Source organism: Xenopus laevis, chromosome 2L (assembly GCF_017654675.1).
Source record: "Xenopus laevis strain J_2021 chromosome 2L, Xenopus_laevis_v10.1, whole genome shotgun sequence".
NCBI lineage: Eukaryota > Metazoa > Chordata > Amphibia > Anura > Pipidae > Xenopus > Xenopus laevis.
In genome coordinates this window covers 120,492,272-120,519,241 of record NC_054373.1, presented here as the reverse complement: position 1 = coordinate 120,519,241, position 26,970 = coordinate 120,492,272, and the positions used below count along the sequence as shown (strand labels likewise).

Here is a 26,970-nt window from a genome sequence, read left to right as displayed (position 1 = left end):
TTGAGAAGGGTGTTCCACAGACTGCTCTAAAACTCAGGGCACTTACTATTATTAACATGTATTTATATAGCGCCAACATATTGCGTAGCACTGTATAGGAATCAGGGCACCTGCCATGGACCCATAATCAACAATGCCATTGGAGCCCACAGGATATTTTCTGGTCCGGGCAGGCCAGTCTGATCCTGCCAAGATGCAGTATTTACTAGCTGTTTTAAGTCAGTTCCTATAGCAGGTGTACACAAGCTCAATTCAGTTAAAGGAAATGCTGTCCCTTTTAGGAAAGCATATATGCACATGTACAACTGCAACTTGCCAGAGTGCTTGTGTAGTATGTGCAACAGCTAACACACTGGAGATCAGAGGTTAATTACATTTTTAGAATAATTTATGAATTAAATTGACATACAGTGAAGATGCGCACCTGCTTTATTCACACATTTCAAAAAGCCGATACATGTATGGGATCCCTTATCATGAAGCCAATTATCTAGAAAGCTCCAAATTACATGAACGTCATCTTCCATAGATTTTATTTTAAGTAAATAATTATAAGTTTTAAAAAAAAATTCTTTTTTTCTATAATATTAATAATAATAATAATAATAATAATAATAAAACAGAACCTTGTACTTGATCCAACTTAAGTTGCACAAATCCACATAAACAATCTTACTGGGTTTATTTAATGTTTAAATGTTTTTTTTAGCAGACTTAAGGTATGGTGATGCAACTTATGGAAAGACCCCTTATCCAAAAATTCCCAAACATTCTGGATAAAAGATCCTACACCTATACAATGAATAAAAATGGTTCAAAAGTAATAGATGTCGATACAAAACAGCGCAGAGGTTCTGCTGCAAAAGTGCCTTTATTAACACGACATGTTTCGAGCACTTGATAAAGAGCCTTGGTGCTCGAAACATGTCGTGTTAATAAAGGCACTTTTGCAGCAGAACCTCTGCGCTGTTTTGTATCGACACCTATTACTTTTGAACCACTATTACTGGCTTTGGATGGAAGCAAGGTGCGGCGATACTTAAATCAAATCACGGAGGAATAAGTACCAGTTCTTTACAATTTACTACAATGAATAAAAACACATTTAGAGTTCAGTTTATGCAAGAATTGCATTTCAGTTTTTTTTTTTTTTACCTCTCTGTACTTAACCACCCACTGTGTGACAGCAGTGTCTCCACAAGCGGGACAACTCTCCTGTGTGACAGCAGTTCATTCCCCACATTCCCTAGTAATAGGGAAAGCCGGCATAACAGGCAGAGGAACAGAACACTCTTTCATTCCAGTCAGGGAGGAGATTGGATCTCACAGAAATGTGTGGTATAAATGAAAGCAGATCTGCTAACTAAGTGAATATATACAGTATATATACACGCAGAATACAAATGTAGATACAGATTATATTCACTAGAGAAAATTATGGTTATGTAAATTTTAGGAATTTCCAAGGAAATGAAAGAGATCCATTCATAGTCTCACCCACTCCCTTCTTGCTCAGTGGTGCCTCACTTAAACACCTTGCTCCGTCCCTCTAACCCATCCTCAGTGTATTTCCATATCCCCCACACTGCATATTTCAACATACTTTATTTTCCTTCTTCTTATTTCTTTCCCATTCATCTTGCATACTGTACTTTATTATTCCTTTCCCCTTCACCTTGCTTACTGTACTTTATTTACCTTCATTTACTTTCTCCTTCACCTTGCTTACTGTACTTTATTTTTCTTATTCCTTTCCCCTTCACCTTGCTTACTGTACTTCATTTATCTCCTTCTTATTCCTTTCCTCTTCACCTTGCTTACTATACTTTATTTTCCTTCATCATCTTCTTACGCCTTTCACCTTGTTTACGGTACTTTATTTTCCTTCATATTCCTTTCCCCTTCACCTTGCTTACTGTACTTTATCTCCTTCTTATTCCTTTCTTCTTCCCCTTGCTTACTGTACTATATTTTCCTTCATCTTCTTATTCCTTTCACCTTGTTTACGGTACTTTATTTTCCTTATTCCTTTACCCTTCAACCTTGCTTACTGTACTTTACTTTCCTTCTTCTTATTCCATGTTTCCTATTATTATTCCATTCCCCTTCTTCTGCTTACTGTTTCCCCACACTATTTATTTAACCCCTTCCTCGCACAGTGTCCTCATCCTGTGGGCCTGTGCCTAGGGTGACTGCATTAAAGGGGCAACCCTCAGATCCCTATATGGAATGAAAAAAAGGCACTTTCAGATACTTTCCTATGAAATCCAGCCACAGAAGTGGGGGGTATGGGTTCTGCCGACGTATTTGCACATGCACCTATGGGCGCTAACAGGTCATCTGCCTTGGGCAGCACCAGACCAAAATATGCTTCTGATCCTCACAGGATCATAGCAGCTACATAGAGCATTCATTCTGTCAGATGAATCGGAGTGTCCAGTGAATCTCCTTGTGCTGCTCTACGGTTCTGCTAAAAGGTTCACTAATGGATTCCACATACTTACAAAGCACTTCTGTGCATTTGTTTCACAGAACTGGCTTTTCCTATACCGCAGGCAGCAAAACATAATGGATGGTTTTAAGTTAGCAAGAAGCAAATAGAATACACAAATCAACAACAAACTTTCAATCTTAGACTTTTTAACTTAATATTAGGGTACAGTTGGCAATTGTTGTATAATGCTAATATTACAGCAGGAATAGCCAGCCTTCAGCATTCCTGAGAACACCAAACACAAACATGATCCTGCCAGCTCAGCTGTATATCCAAGGGCGGATTTTAATGAAAGCTTGGGAAGGATGAAGATATTATTGATGAAGTTGGCACCACATTTATCCTTCCATGTGTTTGTGGGTTATTACATAAGAAACTGACACTGTATTTATACTTCTGTGAGCATTTTATATGGAACAGATACTGTAATTATCCTTCCATGTGTTCTGGGACATATGAAATTGCCCGTGTTTTCTTGATGTTTTCTGGGGCGTTTTTATATTAAACTAGCACTACATATATTTTGCAAGATATTCTGTTTGGTACTGTATTTACAGGAAATTGCCACTGCATGTATCATGCCACATACTCTGGGGTATTACACATTGAACTGGCCCTGGGATACTATGAAGAAATCTGTGAAGGAAATGTTTTAATTAACCTCCCCAAACATCCCCGGCCTCCGCCTATGCTTGTATCCATATCAAACAGCCGCCTGCTTTGATGTCACATACCTGGCAAAATTCGTCCAATGAGAGCATCCATCAACCAAAATGCTTTCTCTTCATCTTTTGTCACAAGAATCAGATACCCAGCAATAAAATTCATGCCCTGTTCAAAAATAAAACATGAAGCTCAATTACAAATACAACAAAATGATACAAGGCAAAAGCCTTATGAAGTCCCATTAAGTTCATTATTGTATAGCATTATACAAACTTTGGTGATATGTTTCTGATAATGCTATATTGATGGAATGGAAATGCACCAAATCATAGGAACACTTCCCGACAATTCTAAAATGAAAGAGAAAGTACACCAAGGTGTTTAAAGCTCCTGTTTCCAACACTTAAAATATTCATGTAGTATTATGAGCCTTCTAAAGCGGTTCCTTTTTGCCTCATGACCTGAATAGTCAAACCTATGTTAGTCACTTGTATTTAGCCTAGAATACTTTCCATGGGATTATGCAATCCGTGGTTACGATAATAACATTTCATGCAAATGCCTTGTGTCACATGATGAAGATAAGCACTCAGAGGGATAATGAAAGGTAATGAGGAAGATGATTTATGTTTCTCATTAATTGTAGAATTTGATACTGAACACTTAGTGGAGAATACGGTAGAACATTTTATAATATGTACTTAACACACAAGTATATTTTTTATTTATATTGTGCTACTATATACACACAGCACTGGACACAAGAACATTAATTTAAAAGAACAATCAGGGATAATTATAATGATAAATACAATGGCATTAAAGATTAAGAGGCAAACGTGTCAAAGAGACAAAATGAAGGAGATCCCTGCCCTGTACATCTTAAATATGGCTATTTTATAAAACAATCCCAGATTGTTTCAGAATATCACACCTCTACAACATACTAAAAGTTCATTTAAAGGTGAATGATTTCTTTCTGCAACAACCAGAATTTTTTAAAAAAATGTATCCTTTTTTTATGCATCTTTCCAATTTGCAATGTAAAATGTAGCACAGCATTCGTTTGTCTTTTTAAGCACTGCTGGTTCTAAATGTGAAAGCAAGAGACCATAAAGGGGCAGACAAACATTGCTTTCAAAAGTTAAAAATAGATTAAACCATTTTAAAAATTCTAACGTTGCTTTATTATTGTGCATAAAAATATTGGCTGGAGATCAAAAACCACAGTTACTGCACATTATCCAAATCTTGTATTACTGCAATCTACAAAATATTGTGGGAACTAAATTATTATGCAAAGAGCATATTGGTATTTATCTTTAAACATAGATTAATGTCAGACTAATAGCTAGTGTTGTGTTTCAGTTCTTTGAAATAATTCAGTGTTTTGCTTCTTGGTACTGGTCAAGGGTGTGAATACTTTTTCAACACCCTAACATTTAAATTTTTTTGACATGGAAACAAATCAGGGTACAATTTAATCAAAGAAGGATATACTTGTTCCTGTTCTGATATGAAGGTTTCCTGCAAATTACGTCAATAACCTTGAGGAGATATAGCTGTGCTCAGGAGAGGAAATGCTCTATTGTGAGGAGTGCAGTCCAGGAAAGCTGGAATAAGGGTGCAGGTAAATCAAGCCAAGGAACATTTATACAGATATCAGAGTGTGTAAAAAGAGTAGAAAAATAGACAATTCAGGAGCAGGAATATCAGCCGTATCCATAAGTCCAATGGAATATGTTAGCACTATATAAAGAATAATGATAATATTGTGTGTGTATCTGTCCATGAATAACCTGCTTAAATTCAACGATTGACAAAACTATACTGGTTGCAATGTATTTACGTGAGAGCATTGTGTCCACATCAAATAACCAACATGGACAGGATAACTGCAGGCTGTGAGTAGCTACTGCCTGATAAGCCTCATAAATAAGTAAGTAACCCACAGTCCATCCTTAAAGGACCAGTAACATAAAAAAAAAATGTTTAAAAATTCGTTAGACCACAACAAAAAATTAACACCAAGACAAATGAAACTTTTAAATAGCAAAGACTTTATTAAGAAATAACTTACAGAAAGTCCACTTCCTGTCCTCTTCAGAAAAGGCGACCATCCACACTGCAGCGATCGATTTATCCTCCCTGGCCATTCACTGACATCTTCCTACCGGCATCCAGCAGCAGCAGTGTCTGTCACAGGCTCTTCTCTCCTTCACCGTAGATCGGCTTCCCTCCTCCGCTCTCCTCACCTCCCTCTTACAAAAGACGTCTGAAGAACCATCAGAAGTGGCGCCTGCTGAGGGATCCTGATCAGTTAGCAGCGATAGGGTTAATCCCAGGCCAGTTCCCACGTGGGAGTGGAGGGCACAGACAAGGATCGCTCACTGCTCTCGTGGGCTGCTTGCTCACATTTGGAATATTCCTGCGTATGAAAGGCCTTTGCTGAAGAGTCTACCCGAGTTATAAAACTTGCCCATGTCACGGAGGAGGGAAGCTGATGCACAGTAAAGGAGAGCCTCTGACAATGCTGCTGCTGGACGCCTTTAAGTAACCTGCGGCTTTCTGTTCTGCCTATAACTGGAATGTAACCAGGCGCCGCATGTCTCTCTCTGAGAGTAGGAGAGCAGGAGGGAGGTGAGGAGAGCGGAGGAGGGAAGCCGATCTACGGTGAAGGAGAGAAGAGCCTGTGACAGACACTGCTTATGCTGGACGCCGGGAGGAAGACGTCAGTGAATAGCCAGGGAGGAAAAATCGATCACTGCAGTGTGGATGGTCGCCTTTTCGCCGTTTCTGAAGAGGACAGGAAGTGGACTTTCTGTAAGTTATTTCTTAATAAAGTCTTTGCTATTTAAAAGTTTCATTTGTCTCTGTGTTCATTTTTTGTTGTGCTCTAACGAATTTTTAAACATTTTTTTTTTATGTTACTGGTCCTTTAAAGAGGTTGTTCATCTTCCAAACACTTCTTTCAGGCTGACAGCCTCTGATGAAGTGAAACTGTTCACGAAACGCGTTAGGCCGAGGACTTCAGTTCTAAGAGTGAGTGGATACTATTTAATGTAATAAAATTTAAACCTCATATTTGAGTTCCTTTTTGTTTTGCCCGGAATGGTTTCCCAGCCCACAGTCTATGTTGAGTGATTCTCTGCAGCTGAGCTAGAGTATCCAGGAAGTGCATCAGCGTGTGTGGGGGAGTGGAGCGAGAGGCAATCAAACAGAATGAGGACCGAGCTACACTGGATAAACACTGATTTGCGCTTGAATTTGGAAGAATCCTGTGAGTATTAACAGCAGGGAGCCTGCGCTTACTTTGGGACAGTGTGTAACTGTGTCTGTTTTTCTTGTCTCGGAGGTGGAACAACGAGGTGCTAGTTTGGTGTGGAGAAGAAACTGCATTTGGCTTTTCACTGCCGAGACATATATTCCAATTCGATTCAGAGACAAGAAAAATTTTCTGATTAAAATGGGATTTTCAATCAGATAAAAAAAAATTGTGGGAGGAAGTGCATACAGTGTTTTATCTTTATTTTATCTTTATTTATCTTTATTCTTTTCTGGTTTGGAATACCTATTTGTATTTGCGCATCCATTTGATCTTCTATCTTGCGCAAGGTGTTGAGTTTTTTTTGTTTAACTTCTTTCAGTTATATTGTTTTCAGATTGTTCACCAGAAATAAAGACTTTTTTCATTACCTTCCTTCTTTAATTTTTTTACCATTTTTCTTCTGTAAGGCTACAAATTCATTGTCATTGCTACTTTTTATTACTCATCTTTCTATTCAGGCCCTCTACTGTTCATATTCCAGTCTCCTATTCAAATCAATTCATGGTTGCTAGGGTAATTTGTACAACCAGATTGCTGAAATTGCAAACTGGACATCTGCTGAATAAACCTCCGCACAGTCTTGCATAACTGTAGGCAGCTGTTTGAAAATGCGGCATTCATCCATAGCAGAGTTCTACGTGTTTTTTCCTTGAGTGATGCTGCCAGAATTTACATGCCACATGAATTTTCCCCATTGGCTTTAATAGACAACATGAGGTCTGAAGCAGTAGGCATTCAGATTGAGTAAAAACCTTCAAATTTTCCATTTATTTTACACATCTTTTCACACCATATTTTCAGCGATATTTGGTTTACACAGCATAATATATTGACCCCTAAATGTGTCTACTTATGTATCAAAATGTAACAGTTTAGAAGGCAGACAACCTGGTTTACAGTTTTAAATTTAAATGACGACAGAAAAGAGAATTTATATGGAACAAATGATATCTGGTTTACTATTAGAAAATCATGAGAACTGAACTACCCCTTTAAACATAGATGACTATCTTGGTTCAGTAACACACAGATGTACTTGTAGCTGCCCATGAAATGCTCTCCAGATTTCTATGCTTTGTTCAGGTTTCCTTCAACGGAGCTCAATGGGCCACTTTTTATGGTTTTTATTCTGTTGTGAATTCCGTCTCTCACTGCCAGCCAACTTTACAACTGCAGCCATAGCGACCGATTGTTAGTGAGCTCTCAGAACAGGGGGCACAAAAGCTTCAGGACATGGCAGACTATTTATGAACCGAGGCATTCAGCTGCATTTCATCACCATACCAGCATTGCACAATGTTCATATAGTGCTGCCATTAGAGATCCATCATCAGGCGCTGCTCATTTTACCTCCCTGCAGCCAGAGCAGATCATAAGACTTACTTTAACTTTCAGTGCATTATTGAGTCAGTAAAGTATGGGCTACTGACACTGGTCTAACCCTGACAAGTGTTAACAACTTAACCATTAATCTTGTTTTTTGATGGGGGGCATGAAGGAAGGCAACAATTTTTTTCATTAGTAGAATGTACACATCCTGACAATGCAGCAGATGGGGGACCATAAAATCCCTCTGATAGAGAAACCAGCCAGATTGATGACTGAATGTTGGATGGATTTTTAAAACTATTATTTAGCATTCTGTAAAGGCAGTATATTATATGTTGTCTTTTCTGATATTTAAACAATTTGTGTTAGGGTAACAGAATCTACACAGCAGTAAAACTCCTATTATGAAGATCTAAAGATCTTTTTTTAGGATACGATGATCTATAAAAACCTACATCGTGAATTACCAGAAATTAAATGGATATTAAAAGCAAAACTTGAGTTTTTTATTGCTTATATGATCTAGTACCCTGCATATTTTGTACATACAAGCATGTGAGTATATTATAAGTTGTATAACCTATCTTCCTAGCTCTATAGTGTTCCTTAAACATTGCATGTATGCATACATTCTTCTCATGCAGGAGGAATTGCAATTCTAAATCTTTTCCAGTGTCAGGGCTTAACTACCAGGGGAGCAGGGGGTGCAATTGGTCCAGGGCCCCCCCGGCAGATCGCGCGCGCTGCAGCCGGCTGGATTCAGCTGCAGCCACAGAGAAATCACACGGACGAGGTTGGAGGTGGGCCCGGCTGAACGGCCCGCACCCACCTAGTTCCGTTACTGACCAGTGTAATAGGAGTTGGACTTACCTGACAATAGCCCACAGTTTTATTATGCTGTCCATAAGCTACCAACACACTGTACAATTCTTTTTGCAAAGAAGGGTTTGCGTTTTTTCGAAACTTTACATTGTCAGGAAATGTTCGGTTGAGATCTGAAAAAATTAAACACAAACTCAGCTTAATATATTTAGGAGTTTGCCAAAACTAAAATGGTTCTGGTCTGTGGTGCTAAATTTCAATATAAAAATGCAATATGACTCCATACTGATAAAATGCTTTGGGTATTTGTGTTTTCAGTGACATCATAAATAAAATCCTATAGAAATTTGTAACCATATAAGGCAAATTATTTTTAATGGAACCCTAAACATGTAGTTAGAGAATCCAGTTCTTCTACCGACAATGGTATAACTTTGGTAGCAAAGCAAAACTAAGCCCTACTTGGTCAAACTGTTATTTAGTGTAACTGAAATCATCTCAAGACTAAGTAACTAAGTTCTGTTTGAGATTTGGTACTGTTGCCATAGCTATTTCTGGACTTTTGTGTTGAAGACCCCTTTAGTTACAAGGAGAGAACTACATGAAACCATATAGGCCCTATCTGGTCTAATATGCTACAGTGAGAAGTAGACTACAAACCAAGCACAGGGTTATATGGCCTAAGGGCAGGTAAAGGAGTTAAGGCTCTGAGGTGCCACAGCTAGGCTAAGCTTCAAGTGATAGCCTGCACCTAACTATTAGGTGCTGACAGGACTAGAATTAAGGGTAGGCAGAAGAGGCATGTGCCTAATGCGCAACAGTGAGAGGGTAAATCAGACCCTAGACACACACCTCTGCTGCCTTCCCTGACTATAGCTTGCCTTGGGAGCCAGCAACAATATTTGGAATAACAGTATTCCCCAAGCAACAAGAAAAAGCATTACAGTGCTCCGTAATGCTGTGAAATATATGGCCTCCTGTATAATAATTTAACTTTCAATGGATGCAGGGATCTCTGTGTGAGGGGGAATTTGGGCAAAAAAAAAAAAAAAGCAAAAGGCAAATGAAACAATATTTCTTTAGTGTAAAGGTCTGTGTGTCACTGTTAACCTACTGTTTTGAGTTTTGAGTATTTGTGGCTTTCTATGTAACACCACCAATGCTTGGCCAGAGATTCCTATTCCTATGTAATAAAAAATTGCTAGCCCACATGTAACATAACATGGCATATTTCACTGATAATAGAGATTATCTTTCTTAGAGGCACATTTATTAAAGGTCAAATTGTGAATTCATTTGAGTTTTTTTAAAACTCTATTAAATTGAAATATACTCGAAATTCGACTGGGGTTTATTTATAAAAAAAATTAATATCTAAAACTCTGACTAATTTTAACAACTTGAATCGTATTTTAATCAAATTCAACTGAACTTGATTCGAGTTTTTTCTCCGAAAAAAAAACTTGAATGTTAGGAAGGCTACAAACATGTCCAAATTAGAATTAGAATTTTCAATTCGACCCTTAAAAGTTAAAATATGGAATAATGTACTCCCTGTTGTTAAATATAAAGATGTTATAAGTTACTGAGGAGTTCCATGACCATATAAAGGTCAAAGGCTTTTTTTACAGGTCATTGAACTCAGAGGTGGCTTCTCATATCCTCATATCGTATAGCAATGTATTATAACAAAATATTATTTGATACAATACTCTCAGTGAGCCATTTGACACAAATTTCATTATAAACCACCGATTATAACAAGTGTCCTCACTAACACCAGTTATATGGATAGAGCTATAACATAGCTATGTTATAGACGAGTGAATATACCATCGGCACAGTAGATAAAGGTGCCTTAAAGGTCTAATCAACCTCAGGGGGCAACTCTGTGACAAAAATAGTTAATAAAACCTAAATTAACCTTAATAGTTTATGGAAAGAATAATATGAAAGTGTTGCTATTGTTAAAATGTTTCAGGTAAAACTGTATAAAGTAATATTAATACATGTTCCTCTTCCATAACGGCACTGTTACCTGTATTTACAAGGTCCAGCAACTTTGGATTCTTTTCTCCCTCTGCAAACACACTTCGAAAATATCCTGTATTTATGTCCATCTGGGCCTGAGCTCCACTCACTACCATCCACACGAGAGAGCGATGCTCATTAGGGATGCCTTTCCGAATGTACCGCTTCACTGAAAGAAGATAATGAAAATAAGTATTTTGCAAATAGCACTCAAATATTTTAACGGGGAGTGTTAAGCTTCTCTCATTCTTTGGTTGCAACTCTCTGTTTAGATGTAACTGATAATTATTACCATCACAGTTGCGTTTTGTTGACAATAGAGGTTTCTAAACAGTAAAACAGAAGTAATGCAAATGTATCAGATTAGGTTTGGGTGCTAGTGATGTTAGATTTGCCAAATACACCCATTTATTGAACAATGCAGTGAAATATGCTGTTGCTTTATAATAATGCTTTAATAGAGTACCTTTCATACTTTTCTCCACCGCTGATGACTGCTGAAGAAGTTTAGACCATTTAAGTGCTCTCCTGGTAAGGACCACATGATATCTGGCGATGAACTCTTCATAAAAAGCATAGTCAAATTCTGCAGGTCTTACAAATCCATATGCATCAATTCTACAAAGAGATCAAATTTTGACATAAATGTATTAACCAAAGCAACTCGCAGCCCCCTTGCATGACCCTCCACATAAAAGTCTGCCTGCTGTGACCGTTTACCTTTGTGTAACATTTAAAAAGTATCAGTACTGAGATTAACTGGTTCCTGCATTGTTTACACCTCAAATTCATACAGTTCACTCCTGTAATCTCCCTTGCTTTGTTCACACCTGTGACACTTCTATTGTTCTCAACACTAAAGCCCTGTACTGTTCATACCTCCAACCTGGACTAACAGTGCCCACATATTCACGCCTCGGATAAATTGCAGGAGGGGCACCATCATTGTGTTACTTCTAAAGTTCATCCTAGAGTGGTCCTGATAGGTTTCCCTGTCTCCTGCTCTTTGTATGTGCCATACTCTCCTTGTGTGAGCTATACTCTGCCTGCCCTATGCTCCCTGTGTGTGCCATACTCTGCGTGCCATATGTTCTTGATTGTGCCATACTCTGCCTGCCCTATGTTCCCTGTGTGTACCATACTCTGCCTGCCCTATGCTCCGTGTGTGCCATACTCTGCCTGCCCTATGCTCCGTGTGTGCCATACTCTGCGTGCCATATGATCTTGTTTGTGCCATACTCTGCCTGCCCTATGCTCCCTGTGTGTGCCATACTCTGCCTGCCCTATGTTCCCTGTGTGCCCTATTCTGCCTGCCCTATGCTCTCTGTGTGTGCCATACTCTGCCTGCCCTATGCTCCCTGTGTGTGCCATACTCTGCCTGCCCTAAGCGCTTGTAGTAACATGGGTGTGGTTTAAAAACAGGACATGGTCAACACTGGCTTCCATTATCGGTCCTCCACCACGTAGGCCAGAAAAATTCCAGCCGTCAGTACCACAGTAGTTTGACAGCGATGTTCTTGAGAACAAAACATGAATTGTCTACATACTGAAAATATCTACATTTCCAGTTTTTACAGGCTAATCTGCAAACTTCACAAGTTCCTCAGCTCAAATCATTCAGAAGAAATGATAAAGCATCCATAGAGGTCCAGCAACACAGAGATGTTAATAATAGTCATCCTAATTTATTCTGAGTGCTAGCGAATACACTTTAAAAAATAGAGAAATTTATTTTACTTACCGTAATTTCTATTTCCAAGTCACCTTCCATGGCAGCATTCACCAATATGAATATTCCCGCCCGACAGGCCACTAGACAGGAACGGGTTAACTTGATTAGCCTATAACATCCGTCCCACCGCCTTCCCCCTTTGTCTATGTTTCTTAGCTTCAGAAGGGAGTGAGATTGGTGAATGCTGCCATGGAAGATGACTTGGAAATAGAAATAATGGTAAGTAAAATAAATTTCTCTATTTCCCAAGCCACCCATGGCAGCAATTCACCAATATGAGAATTCCCATAGCTATAAGAAAGAAGGGAGGGACAACAATGCTTAAGTGTTTTTTTTTATTATGAATGCAATATAGCCTGTAAGACTTTCCTCCCAAATCTAGCATCTTGGGATAAAAGCACATTTAGTTTATAACGCCAATGTATGTAAGGAAGACCATCTCGCTGCCTTACAAATCGCTTCTGGCTGAGCCCTGGCATTAGCCGCCCAGGAAGTAGCCAATGCTCTGGTAGAGTGAGCCTTTAAGTCTCCAGGAACCACTCTGCCTGCTTTGTGGTACGAGAATACAATACAACCAACTATCGAAGGCGCCATTCCTTTTCTTGGACCTCTAGGAATCACAAACAATCCGTCAGTCTTCCTCCAAAAATTCGTACGGGTCAAATAATAAGACAAAGCTCGAACTAGATCTAGAGTATGCCACTCTCGTTCTTGCTTATTACTTGGATTTGGGCAAAATGATGGTAAAGTCAATTTCAAGTCTAGATGAAATGGAGACATCACTTTAGGAAGAAACTAAAATGCCGGTCTTAGAACAACTTTATCGGGAAAGATCACCGTATCTGGCTCTTTCGCTGACAAGGCCTGGATCTCTCCTATTCTGGAGGCCGAAGTGATCGCCACCAGAAACCAGTACGTTCAATGTAACATGCCAATCTGAGGAGCTTTCAATTGGTTCAAACGGAGCTGATGTTAATGCCTTTAAAGGAGAAGGAAAGGCAAAACTTACTTATGGTCTCCTTGTGTATCCCTCCTCAATCGCTAGGTTTTTTTTAAAAAAAAATCATTTATATTTTATTTATAAATGTAACTTGCTCGTTCTCATTGCTGAGGAGGAGACACAGCCGCCATCTTTGTTAGTAAGTGCATTACTGCTCATGTGCCAAATTCCTGACCCCAGGCTCTCCTCCTCATTAACATATCATTAAGCAGAGCAGGGAAGTCAGTTTCACAGTCAGTTTACATTGTGCACCAAAATATATTGAGCTCCAAATAGTCTCTAGCAGCTCTCCTGATCATACACAGCTCCTCACTCCTGTTCTCTCCCCCCTCTGCTAGCCGGCAGCCTCGAGCGTTGTCATGGAGACGAGAGGCGTGTATTCCAATAGGCTGGTGGATGGGCTAGACTGAATTAGAAACATGCGCAGAAGGTTAAAAAACTGTGAAATGCGACTCTTCTGTGCCAGAGGCAGCGGGGAGAGAAAGCTAAAGAATGTTAGTGACGTCACCCGACCAGGAGACTCAGCTTGTGCAGGCAGTATATTTACAAGAGACAGAAAAGAGACAGCCTGGATTCACTCAGTGCAGTAAGTGCTAAAACAGAAAGCCTTTGATTTAAGCCAACATGTTTATTAACCTTTCCTTATCCTTTAAGACCAAAGGCAAATCCCATGGAGGGACTCTTAGGGTAGGGACACACGGCGCGATTTCGCCGCGATTCTGCGCTGGGCGAGTTGTCGCTGCGTTTTTAAGCGTTTTTAAAGCCGAAATAGCTTTGTTAACTTTGGCGCTGGCGTCAATGCAAATCGCGGCGAAATCGCTGCGCTAATTCACACGCGGCGATTCTTTTTCTATTGTCGCCCGAAGTTGCCTCGCTGGGCGTTTCCGGGCGACAGTAGAAAAAGAATCGCCGCGTGTGAATTAGCGCAGCGATTTCGCCGCGATTTGCATTGACGCCAGCGCCAAAGTTAGCAAAGCTATTTCAGCTTAAAAAACGCAGCGACAACTCGCCCAGCGCAGAATCGCGGCGAAATCGCGCCGTGTGCCCCTAGCCTTAGCTTCCGGAAGGTTTCATTCTCTTTAAAGCATTGAAAAACCGAATTACCAATGTCTCTTCAGCTAATAAAGTCTTGCCGATTAATGCTGAAAGGGCTGAGATTTGACCTCTCAAAGTACTTACTCCCAGACCTCTTCGAAATCCCGCAAAGAGGAAATTCACCACCGATACTGCAGACGTTATCCTCGGATCGAATCCTGAATTCGAAACTGACATAAGTTTGTCTTTGAGGCCGAGTCTGCCAGTCAGGGCTTCAGTCACAGAGCCCTTCTTGCTGCCACCGAAAGAGCCATCAACCTTGCTGCCAGATGGACCAGATCTAATGGAGCCTCAGCCACAAAGTCAACTGCCACTTTAAGATCAGACAGCATTTCTTGCAATGTTGATCTCAACATTTGTTGCCACAGCCTCCTCCAAATTATTCACCCATATCTTCATGGCTCTTGAAGTTGAGGTCAATGCCACTGCCGGTCTACAGGAGGCTCCAGCCGACACAAAAGATTTCTTTATGTCAAATTCCATTCTTTTCTCCATTGGATCTTTGAATGCAACCGCATCATCTACAGGTAGTGTAGTCTTCTGAGCCAATCTGACTACCGCTGCATCAACTTTCAGTGGATTATCCCATAGTTTTGCATTAGCTTCATCCATTGGGTATTTTTCTAGAAAACTTCCCTTGAATTACAACTCTTTTTTCCGTTTTCTTTCACTCTGAATTAACTCTTTAATGGAATCATGTACCAAAAAAGACGCTGCACGCTTCTTTACTGAAGGAAATAGCTTCTCAGCTGAAGAACTCTTTGGCAGCTCTGCTGTCAAATTTAAAGTTTTCCTTACTGCTCTGATTAAGCCATCCACTACCGCTGAATCAAAATTTGATTCCTCTTCCGAAAGAACCTCTCCCTCCTCAGAGAGATCAGACTGGACATCCGCAGGGTCATACAACGCTTCTTCAGAAACTTCTGACAGGGAGTCATAAAGAACCTCTCTTGTTCTTTTAGATTTCCGAGCCACACCAGAGGTTGATGCTTCCTGTACCCCCTGCACTACCGCTTCCAATTGAGCGAGTGAAGAGGTTTGCGGTACAGCTATAGAAGACTGTTCGGTAGAGGGATGCTTCCTTGTCTGATGACTTTCCACTTTAGGCATATCTCCAGGGGCAGAGAGACTAGAAAATAAAATAAATAAATAAATAAATAAAATCCTAATTAGCCCCTTTTTACCTCTTGCCAATAGATAAAAAAGAAAAACACATCCTTGTCTTGAGGTTACCCAGAGACTTTAGGTTGAACCCCCTTTCCAGAGCCAGGCTGTTCCATACTGCAAGGACCTAAGAACAAAATGCAAGCAGTCAAATCACTTTGTACGCTCCACTTGTGGCACTCCTAGGAGCTTTCCTTACCACTTTCTATCCTCAGTAACCTCCAGCACCATCTGTGACGTTTCTCAAAGCGCCAGCTGCACTCTGTATACTGCAGCATTAAAAGCGCAGAATGCGGAAGTGACGTTAGCCTTGAACGTTTCAGCTGGAACGCAAAACGTCCTCCATGCGCTTGACCAGGAGACACTCCTTATACTAATGTGGAAGTGCCGTCTGCCGTGTGACACAAGCCGCAATGACCGCAGACCGAGCGGATCCTGAAGCTCTGAAGGGGATTGTGCGCACTTCCGGGTATCAATTTCAAGGGATCCCTCTGCGCCAAACAGTCACGGCAGTACCTCCAAGCCGCACCAGTTTCCCAGCCAGCATAAGCTATCGGCTATCCTGGTGAATAAATGACCCAGCCGATCAGTCCGTCCCCTCAGCTATCCCCTCTGGGCAGCGTTTTTGGGAGGCATCAGGGGAGAAAGAGAGGAGCCCCTGGAATCGGTAAGCATATCCGTGCCATGGACAGGAAAAAGACCAAGGGGGAAGGCGGTGGGGCGGATGTTATAGTCTAATTAAGTTAACCCTTTCCTGTCCAGTGGACTGTGGGGCGGGAATACTCATATTGGTGAATTGCTGCCATGGGTGGCTTGGGAAAGCTTGTTTGTGCAAATAGCAAAACGTCTCAATGCTTATAAAGTAGTTTAGAAAAATCATACATAGTCTGTGGCATGCAAATGAAGATACACAGTCAAAATTATTACAAGGTGAAAACACAGTTCACCATAGTTTGATAGAGAAGAACTCTAGAAGGCCTATATTCTTGAATAGAATGCATTTCTTATTTAACCACCCTAATACCTGCAACCAAGATACAACTAATTTACACAAAGAATAATGTAAAATGCAAACCAAAGGAACAACAAAAGTGTGTGTTACATATTGTCATCCAATATCATCTAAAATATCATGTTTAAAGAGGTGGTTCACCTTAACTTTTAGTATGTTACAAAAAAGCTGATTCTTAGAAATATTTTAATTGGTCTTTATTTTTTTTTATTTCTTATAGTTTTTGAATTTTGCAATTTTTTTACTGACTATTTCAGCTTTCAAATGGGGGTCACTGACCCCATCTAAAAACCAAATGCTCTGTAAGGCTACAAATGTATTGTTATTGATACTTTTTATTACTTATCTTTCTAGTCAATCCCATTCTTATTCATTTTCCAGTCTCTCTAATTTGAACCCTAGCAACAGACTGCAGAAATTCCAAACTGGAGTGCAGCTGAACAAAGAGAAGATTTAAAAAACACAGAAAAACAGAATATTAAGCTCTACGTCATACTAAAAAGTTAATGTTATGGTGAACAACTCCTTTAAAGGGATGGTTTAACTTTTAGATGGCCATTGGCCAATTCTAAGCAACATTTTAACTGGTCTTTATTATTTTTTAGTTTTTTTTTTAATTATTTGCTTTCTTCTTCTGACTCTTTCCAGCTTCGAATGGGGGTCACTGACTCCATCTATAAAAGGAAAGATCTGTAAAGCTACAAATGTATTGTTATTGCTACTTTTTATTACTCATCTTTCTATTCAGACCCCCTCCTATTAATATTGCAGTCTCTTATTCAAATCAGTGTGGTTGCTAGGGTAATTTGAACCCTAGCAACTAGGGATGCACCAAATCCACTATTTGGGATTGGCCGTGAAAGAATAAGCCGAATACCAAACAGAATCAGAATCTAAATTTGCATATGCAAATTAGGGACAGGAAATCAAAAGTGGAAAAAAATAATGACGAAAAGTCATGTGATTTCCCTACCCACCCCTAATTTACATATGCCAATTAGGATCAGTTCGCCAAGGCACAAGGATTAGGCCGAATCCAGATCCTGCTGATAAAAGGCCGAATCCTGCCCAAATTCCGAACTCAGTACATCCCTACTAGCAACCAGAATACTGAAATTGCAAACTGGAGAGCTTCTTAATAAAAAGCTAAATAACTCAAACTCAAAAACCACAAATAATAAAAAAAAATGAAAACCAATTGCAAATTGTCTCACTCTCTACATCATACTAAAAGTTAACTCAAAGGTGAACCTTTAACATTAATCAGGGAGCACATGTTTTTATTCACTCATTATTTTAAGGCAATATGAAATATAGCATGTGCAAAGGTGAACCTGTCACTTTGAAAATGGTTACTGAATATTTCCAAAGACTAATGACCAGCAACAAAGTCATTTTGTAAGTTTTCCACAACCTAACCATGCAACCACCGAGAAGCACAAGATTGTTAGTGAACCATAATACTAGCGTCAACCTCAGCACTCTTAGATGAAGAGCTTTCCCACTGCTTTAGTTGCACATTACATAACAAATGACCAGTATTTATTACAATACAAGAACACAAAAAAGCAATTTGAGTCGGAAAGTCGATATCCAGTATGTACTTTTGGAGGTTTTAAAAAACATAATCGTAGACATATACATTGCTACAAAATCTCATCATGCAGAAATTTTACATGTACATTTCTTTAAGTATCAAAGAATTAAAATCAAATTATCCATTACAGTCTACCAGACAATAAAATACTAAATTTCAGAAAACATTTGCTTTATACCAACTGCATGGAGAGAAAAAGATGGCTTTCAGTCTAGAAGTGCTTCTGCAGCACAAACAGTTCCTACAAGGCAGCTTGCACCCCTGATTTATTTTGTAAAGGTTATTTTGTTATTTGATGGCACTGCCCTCAAGCTATGAGCTATATAATATATATTTGTATTGCAGTACTTTTTGTAAAGTGGCTTTAGAAATGCTGGCAGTAACCAGAACTTTTCTTCTCTTTTAAACAGTTATAGTTCAGTGTTGAACTGGGATGATAGGGGCCAGCAGAAAAGCTTAAGACCATGGGGGCACTCTCCAAACTAATTTCCTCCTCTCTCAACCTCTTTAGTCTCCTAGTCGATTTATTTACATACTATAATAAGGACCGGATTTACATAGCAGCCACCCTTAGGCCAGCTGCGGTTCATTGCCCCTGCCCCCCCCTTTTCTGCGTGCCTGTCCAGTGAAAACTCGCTACTTAGCACACATGTACCTTGGTGCTGAATTACTAATGAATATATATGTAACTAAGAAACTGGAGGTTTATCAAATAGTGTTTCCTTCTTTCTGCCTCTTCACAATATTCTGCGACCCAATAACTAACTTCCCTGCACTGAATCTGAACTTTAAATAACCCCTTTTCCATGCAGTTCACTATGGTTAAGAGGAAAAGGAAAATATCAACAGAACAAACATTTAAAATCACAGTAATGTGAAAATTTGTTATCAGAAAGTATTTTATGAATTATAACATTTAGAATCCATTGTTTCCTATTGGCACACATTTTACAATGGATGTAGAATTATACAAGGGAAATGATTTAATTTGAAAGCAATGCAAGCCTATGGAGTGTCCTTACTGTATCTGTAAGAAATATATTCCAGCAGCACTCCGATATTGTGAATCAATGGTTTATTTGTGCCAAAAGACAGGCAATGTTTCGGGCCTCTCAAGAGGCTTGATAAAGGGCTGGTTAAGCCCAAAATGTCATCTGTCTTGTGGCACAAATAAACCACATTTATTCACAATAAATATATGGAATATATTTCTTGCAGTGAATACTTAGCCTGGGCAGACAGAGTTACAGTCAGCACCCAATGCTACAAAAAGTGGTAAGAGTGGTTGTGTAGCACTACTCTACATGTTTGTGATTACACTCATCTTACTGTATCTGTAAATTTGTTTCTAATTGTGATTGCTGCCTATCAATAGAAACTGCAGCGCTTCTTTACTTACTCGCCTTCCAATTTACCATACATTAGCAGATAGGGTGCATGGGCAGATTACATTTCCAAACATACATGATTGACAAACAAGCCAATATCCAAAGTACATGGATATTGGTAAACATTGCTGGGTCACCATACACATACAGATTTTTTGTTATTAGTACATGCATGGCCACTTTGGCCAGCTTTTGAAGGGTTGCATTTTGTCTCCTGAAAGCAATTACAAAAGCATGCTTCCATTGTCTGCTCTATTTTCATATAAACCCTGTATTTGCATTCTCAGCATTCACAATGCGTGCACACTTCCAGTAGGACTGAAGGTATGTGAAAGTATGTGGCTATGCAGGAAATCTAGCTCACTAAGAATTCTTACCTGGTATTCAATGGGTGGCTCATCCCTAGATAGAGAGCAGGGTCAGTTTCTGCAACTAGTAAACGCTGATTTGGATCAGCCTCAGTCTACACAGTGGAAGTCCTTGCAAGCCATACGATCTCTGTTACATGCACAGCAGAATGGTGCACTAACATGCAGATACAGTATATTGTCATTAAGCTATTCCAAACGGAACATTTAGTGGAATTGGAACCAATGAAGCAAGGTGATTCAGTGCTAGCAGGAGACACTTGCCTGACAGGATTCTTGCTTGCTGATGACATTTATGAAATAATTAGGGAGAGGTGGGGTGGAGGTTAAGTCCTAACCAGATACCTTGCTTACCTCACCTTGCCGTGTTCTGCATCTTTTTGCTATTGCTGAACTACAATTGCCATAATTAACTGTTATTAAAGGCTAAGGCTGGATAGCCACAGATTCCTTCAACCAGTTTACTTTACTGTACAGTATATTGCACAAGGCTGCTGAAAATCTCTCTTCATACCTTCTTTAATAAGTTTGGCCTGATAAAGAGATATAGGGGGTTATTTAGTAAAGGTCGGGTTGTGTTATTTCCTGAAAAGTTTTCGAGGGTAGTTTTTAGAAATATTTCGTGTAAAAGCTGGAAATAGCTCAAATCCAAAAATACTCCAGCTAAAACCTGTCGAGGTCATGTAGAAGTCAATAGCAGAGGTCCCTTGAACCATTTGAAGATGTAAGTAGCCTTCATTTTTTGGTGGGTTTTGCTTGAAAACTCAATAAATTCAAGTGATTCGAGTTCTGTTTTGCCGAAAACCCAATAAATTCAACTTTAGAGTTTCTCACCAAGATTACACCAATTCAAATTTGTTACATGCTAGTTTTATCATAAGTAAACTTTTGGGTTGTATGTTTATTCTAGGTATAAAAAAACCTCACAAACTCGACCCCTAATCTTTCATTTTTAAATCTAGAATGTCAGCCATTAAAATTTAAACATGGAACCCCTCTCTTTTTTTTCCTCTCTTCATAAACATACAATGATAATGAGAAAGCCATTGACGTATATCAGCATTACAGCACAGGTGCTTTCCTGAAAACCCAAGCATGGGCGAGGCAGCCCAACCTTCTCAAACAGAAGCATAAACCAGGAAGCCCTCAACTGATTCATTATTGTGTACTCGGTGATGTGGAGCTCATGTCACTAATCTTGTAAACCCTGCTACCTTTGCAGCCACTAAATGACTATAACTAAAGCCTTGCTTCCTGCTCCCGTCATGCTTAATGCTTTCAGATCATGAATAAGGCACAAATAGGTACCTCCATTGGGTTACACTGGTAATCTTTCTGTGTGTCCTTATGCATAGAAATACCGCAATAAAAAGAAGGACTTCTTTAATCAAAATATTTTTACTATCAGGAAGAAAAATTATAATAGGGTATTATCATTAGCCCAATGTTTGGCTTTCATAACTTGTGGTCACGCCAGCCAACAGAGTATTATCAGTAGCCCAATGTTTGGCTTTCATAACTTGTGATTACGCCAGCCAACAGATTTCAGCAAACTTTATATCCGCCTAAGTGAAGATTGGTTTAAGGAAGGGCAAAGGTCTGTGAAAATACTTTTAAAAGGAAATGATAGCTAAAAATACAATAAGCAGAATCGTGTTGCTGCCCCAAGGGTCAAGTATCATAAAAATAGCTCAAAATACTGTATATATATGCAAACATGCACAATAATTTTAGTTCAACATTTCAAGGGCTGCAGGTTTCTCATAACTACTCTAAACTTCAGCCATTAAACACGGCACAATAGTTATACGTTGCCTTACAAATGTGCACCAGAGCACATAGCAAACAATCAGCAATAGGATTTGATCGGAAGAATAATGATAGCAAATATCTCGTTGCTTGATATGGGTAACTGCACTAGTGCAATTTTACCCAGTAAATGGGAAATATTTAACAGGACGTGTCAACAGTGAATACATAGTCCTCCCCTATTAAAGTGATACCACTTTTCCTAAGTATCTAATATTTTGGTTAATGTTATAAATTAACTTCTTATCATGAACTTCTTTTTACAGCTGGAAATGACCGCTACAGAATCCAGTGTTGCTTGGCTTTCTCCATTTAGTCACTTTTTTATCCATAGCTGAAATATCTTACCTGGGTACAGAGTCCTTTGCCGTCTCATTCACTTCATCCATTGGAGCAGAGCAGATTATTCAGGTCGGCTCGGTATGCACAGTTTTGCCTGATGAGATATGAAATACATTGTTTGTTCATTTAATCCCTCACTTAGAGTAGACAAATGACAGCAGGTATTATTGATGTCATGAAGTTTCACATTAGAACAAAGAAGTTCTTTGGAAGACGTGGAGTAACACCTATTTCGCCAAACAATACATTGTATATATATTTATATATCCTTGTTTCATAAAGGGATATGTGTACATTATTTGATGTATAAAATGAAAGCCATCCAGTTCTAAGTATTACTTTGTTTTACTGCAGGTTGCGGAGGGCCCAAGGAGTGTAGATGGCCCCGTGAGGTTTTGATTAATGAGCAGTTTCAATATATCTTTTTGGCATATGTTATCTTAGTAATAATGTTTTGGGGCCCTGCCTAATTTGATCTTGCTGTGGGGCTCAGAAACAGCTAGCTATATTACTGGATGTGCCTGGCTGAAGATCCAAAGTATGATAAAACAAACACATGTATGCAACCTGCTATCCAGAATGTTCAGGACCTGGGGTTTTGTGGATTAGGGATCTTTCTGTAATTTTGATCACCATATCTTAAGTCTACCAACACATCAACATAAACCCAATAGGATTGTTTTGCAGCTTAGTTAATATCAAGTACAGGTATGGGACCTATTATCCAGAATGCTCAGGCCCAAAGGTTTTCCAGATAAGCGATCTTTCTGTAATTTGGATCTCCATATGTTAAGTCTGCTAAAAATCATTTAAACATTAATTAAACCCAATAGGCTGGTTTTGCCTCCAATAAAGATTAATTATATCTTATTTTGGACCATGTGCAAGGTACTGTTTTATTATTACAGAGAAAAAAGAAATTGTTTTTAAAAATTAAAATTATTTGGTTGAAACGGAGTCTATGGGAGATGGCTTTCCTGTAATTCAGAGCTTTCTGGCTAACGGGTTTTCAGATAAGGCATCCTATACCTGTACAAGCTACTTTTTTATTATTACAGAGATTATTTTAAAACATTAATTATTTCATAATAATGGAGTCCCATAATTTAGAGTTTTCTGGATAATAGGTTTCTGGTAGGGATGCACCAAATCCAGGATTCGGTTCGGGATTCGGCCTTTTTCAGCAGGATTCGGCCGAATCCTTCTGCCCAGTCAAAACCTAATCCTAATTTGCGGGTGGGGGCAAATTGCATGACTTTTTGTCACAAAACAAGAAAGTATAAAATATTTTACCCTTCCCACCCCTAATTTGCATATGCAAATTAGGATTCGGAATTTGGCCAAATCTTTCGCAAAGGATTCGGGGGTTCTGCCGAATCCAAAATAGTGGATTCGGTGAATACCTAGTTTCTGGATAAAGGATCCATAAGAGTATCTACTGTAAGGCTGCCAGTCTCAAACTGTAAGTCAAAAATGAGAAACTGAAATTATCTACACCAACTTTTACTTGGTTGATCACTCACTGACCGACCTTTTGTTCTCAGCTATATACAGGTCTCACAAGCAAATTTAAAAGGGTCCTTAGAACATCTCTGTGTTCTCTGGGGTTTATATTATTCCTATCCTGTGAAACCAAAAATCAAAAGGTTTATCTTTTCTATTCAGCAGGTGTGCCACATTTCTATATTTATCCCACCTTGCTTGGGGACACTGCAAGTGAGTTCCCCCTCGAACTTTCATTCAGTGAATAAAATATTTAAATAAATGAAACTGCTTTTATCTCTCTCAAAAATGGTCCAACTGATATGCCAGGGATCATATTGTGCTGTGTATGGCTGACATCACACAGAATATGTATATTGATTTGCAGGTTTTCTATACAGAGATGTAGCAGAAATCTCTCAACCCAGCACTTTGTGCCCATGAGCAGTGCAATAAAATGAAGGACATTATTCTAAAAGTGCATGGCAGCTATTGCTTTCTGTTGCAGAGAACAGAACAGACATAAAAATGACGCCCATGCAGGTCAGTTCAGATTAGGTGGTGCTCCAGTCATGGGAACACTTATATCTCAGGAACCACCATTTAATAAATACAACTGCAAGTCAACACGACTTTACTTTTTAGCTTAAATCCTTTAAAATATTACACACCATTAGGGGCCCATTTACTTAGCTCGAGTGAAGGAATAGAATAAAAAATACTTCGAATTTCGAATCATTTTTTTGGCTACTTCGAATCAAACTAAAAATCGTTTGACTATTCAAACATTCGATAGTGGAAGTACTGTCTCTTTAAAAAAAACTTCGACCCCCTACTTCGCCACCTAAAACCTACCGAAGTGCAATGTTAGCCTATGGGGAAGGATTTAATCGTTCGATCAAACGTTTTTTCATTTGATCAAACTATTTGCGCTAAATCCTTCGACTTCGATATTCGAAGTCGAAGGATTTAACTTCGATGGTCGAATATCGAGGGTTAATTAACCCTCGATATTCGACCCTATGTAAATCTGCCCCTTAAAGTCACACAAATCTGTTTTAATGCTGCCATGCAGAATGCATATGTCAAGTGTTAAAAGGTATAAACTGGGAATTAAATTATACCAGACTAATGTGTGGGGTAATCTACACGTACGGAAGATTTACATGCTGATCCTTGCTAAAACTATAAAGTGAAGGCCTTGTCTTGCTTAGCAGCGCTTAAGGTTGTCGTTTACTCTCACTAAAAATAGACTAGTCTGAAATAAACATGCAACTTTGCTTTAGAATTATCACCATAGATCACGGTTAAAGACAGAGCTTTTTCTGAAGCATCCATGCAGCGAGCGTGCCTTTGAATAAGTTACTAATGAGCGCTGCTGCATGAGTATTTTATATGGCTCGCATTTTAAAGGGACACAATCTTAGAAGATCATACATAGTTAGCCAATGCAAACGCCAACCCAAGTCTTTTATAATTAGGGTGCACCTTGCTCATGGTCCATTATTCCCCAGTCATGCCCTTGATTGTGTTTCCAGCTCTGCCCAACGTTGCCTGTTTCTTCAGATCATTTATGTGCGTTTTCAGTTCTCTGCACAGGTATGGGATCTGTTATCCAGAATGCTCAGGGGTTTTCTGGATAAGGGATCTTTCCATAAGTTGGATCTCAATACTCTAAGGGGCAGATTTATTAATGCTCAAGTTATGTTTTCCACAAAGATTTTAGTTTTTGACTTGTATTTTTTGGTCAAAACCAAATTTTCATTAAAAAAAATTTTTTCAAGATTTATTCTACCCCAACCCTGGAAATTGCTTGAATCCGAAAATACATAATCTAAAACCTGTCGAGGTCAATGGCAGAGGTCCCTTGAACCATATCTAAATCTTGAAAACCAGCATGATGTTTGAGTTTTTTTTTTTGGAGGGTTTTGCCCAAAAACATGAATAGTTCGAGCGATTCAAATTTTTTCCTGCGGAAAACTCTATTGATTCAAGTTTCTGGGTTACGGGACTCAAACTCGCAGAATCGGGTTTTTCCCATTTGAGGTTTTTCTTAAATAAGAAACCATTCAAGTTCATTTGAGGTATAAAAACACGACCTTTGATAAATAACCCCCTAAGTGTAATAAAAAATCCTTTAAACATTAACTAAACCCAATAGGATTGTTTTGCCTACTAAAAGGATTAATTATATCTTAGTTTGGATCGAATACAAGCTACAGGTATGGAATCTGTTATCCAGAATGCTCAGGGCCTGGGGTTTTCCGTAATTTGGACCTTTGTACCTACTGTAATATTGTAGTCTACTATAAAATCATTTAAACATATAATAAACTGTTTTTTCTTCCAATAAGGATTAATTATATCTTAGTTTGGCTCAAGTACAAGGTACTGTTTCATTATTACAAATAAAAAGAAATAGTTTTTAAAAATTTGGATTATTTGAATAAAAAGGAGACTATGGGAGATGGCCTTACAATATTTCGGAGCTTTCTGAACAATGGGTTTCCGGATAACAGATCCCATACCTGTACTATTATATTATTACACAGGAAAAGGAAATCATTTTTAAAAATTTGAATTATTTGATAACGGAGTCAATGGGAGATGGCATTCCTATAATTCACAGCTCTCTGGATAACGGGTTTCCAAATAACAGATCCCATACATGTTGTTGCAGAGCTGAACTGCCATTGGCTGCAAATTACAGGGTAGGGGTGACTGATACTGTGGATGACCGGTTCAGGCAAAAAAAAAAAAAAAAAAAGTGACTCCCAAAACATCCGTGTGAGTTGACATGTCTGCAAGTCAGTTACCCACAGACAAAACTTTAACTTTTATCACGTTATAGAATTGCTCATTCTAAGCATCTTTTCAATTGGTCTTCATTTGTTTTTATAGTTTTTTTTTTTTTAATCATTTGCCTTCTTCTGACTCTTTCCAGCTTTCAAATGGGGGTCACTGACCTCATCTAAAAACAGATGCTCTGCAAGGCTACATATGTATTGTTATTGATACTTTGTATTACTCACCTTTCTATCCTTCCTATTCATATTCCAGTCTCTTATTTAAATCAGTACATAGTTGCTAGGGTAATTTGACCCTAGCAACCAGAATGCTGAAATTACAACCTGGAAAGCTGCTGAATAAAAAGCTAAATAACTCAAAGACCACAAATAATAAAAAAAGAAAACTAATTGCAAATTGTCCCAGAATATCACTCTCTGCATTAAACTAAAAGTTAACTCAAAGGTGAACAGCCCCTTTAACATATTTTATATTTATATTTGCTCTGTCCTTGTTACACTGAA

The 26,970-nt window shown here is 38.8% G+C and overlaps 1 protein-coding gene across 2 annotated transcripts in view; it reads right to left on the bottom strand.

The window, feature by feature from the left end:
* The window catches only part of grtp1.L (growth hormone regulated TBC protein 1 L homeolog), a 57,045-nt gene that overhangs the window by 28,011 nt on the left and 2,064 nt on the right, over positions 1–26,970 (bottom strand). For both annotated transcript variants that reach the window (XM_018247164.2, XM_018247165.2), the window contains exons 2-6: positions 22,184–22,271; positions 11,137–11,288; positions 10,678–10,839; positions 8,688–8,812; positions 3,229–3,325 (exon numbers count right to left, since the gene is read on the bottom strand). In XM_018247164.2, coding sequence (XP_018102653.1) covers positions 3,229–3,325; positions 8,688–8,812; positions 10,678–10,839; positions 11,137–11,288; positions 22,184–22,224 — 577 coding nt within the window. In that variant the 5' untranslated portion in view covers positions 22,225–22,271. The remainder of the gene's footprint in view (positions 1–3,228; positions 3,326–8,687; positions 8,813–10,677; positions 10,840–11,136; positions 11,289–22,183; positions 22,272–26,970) is intronic.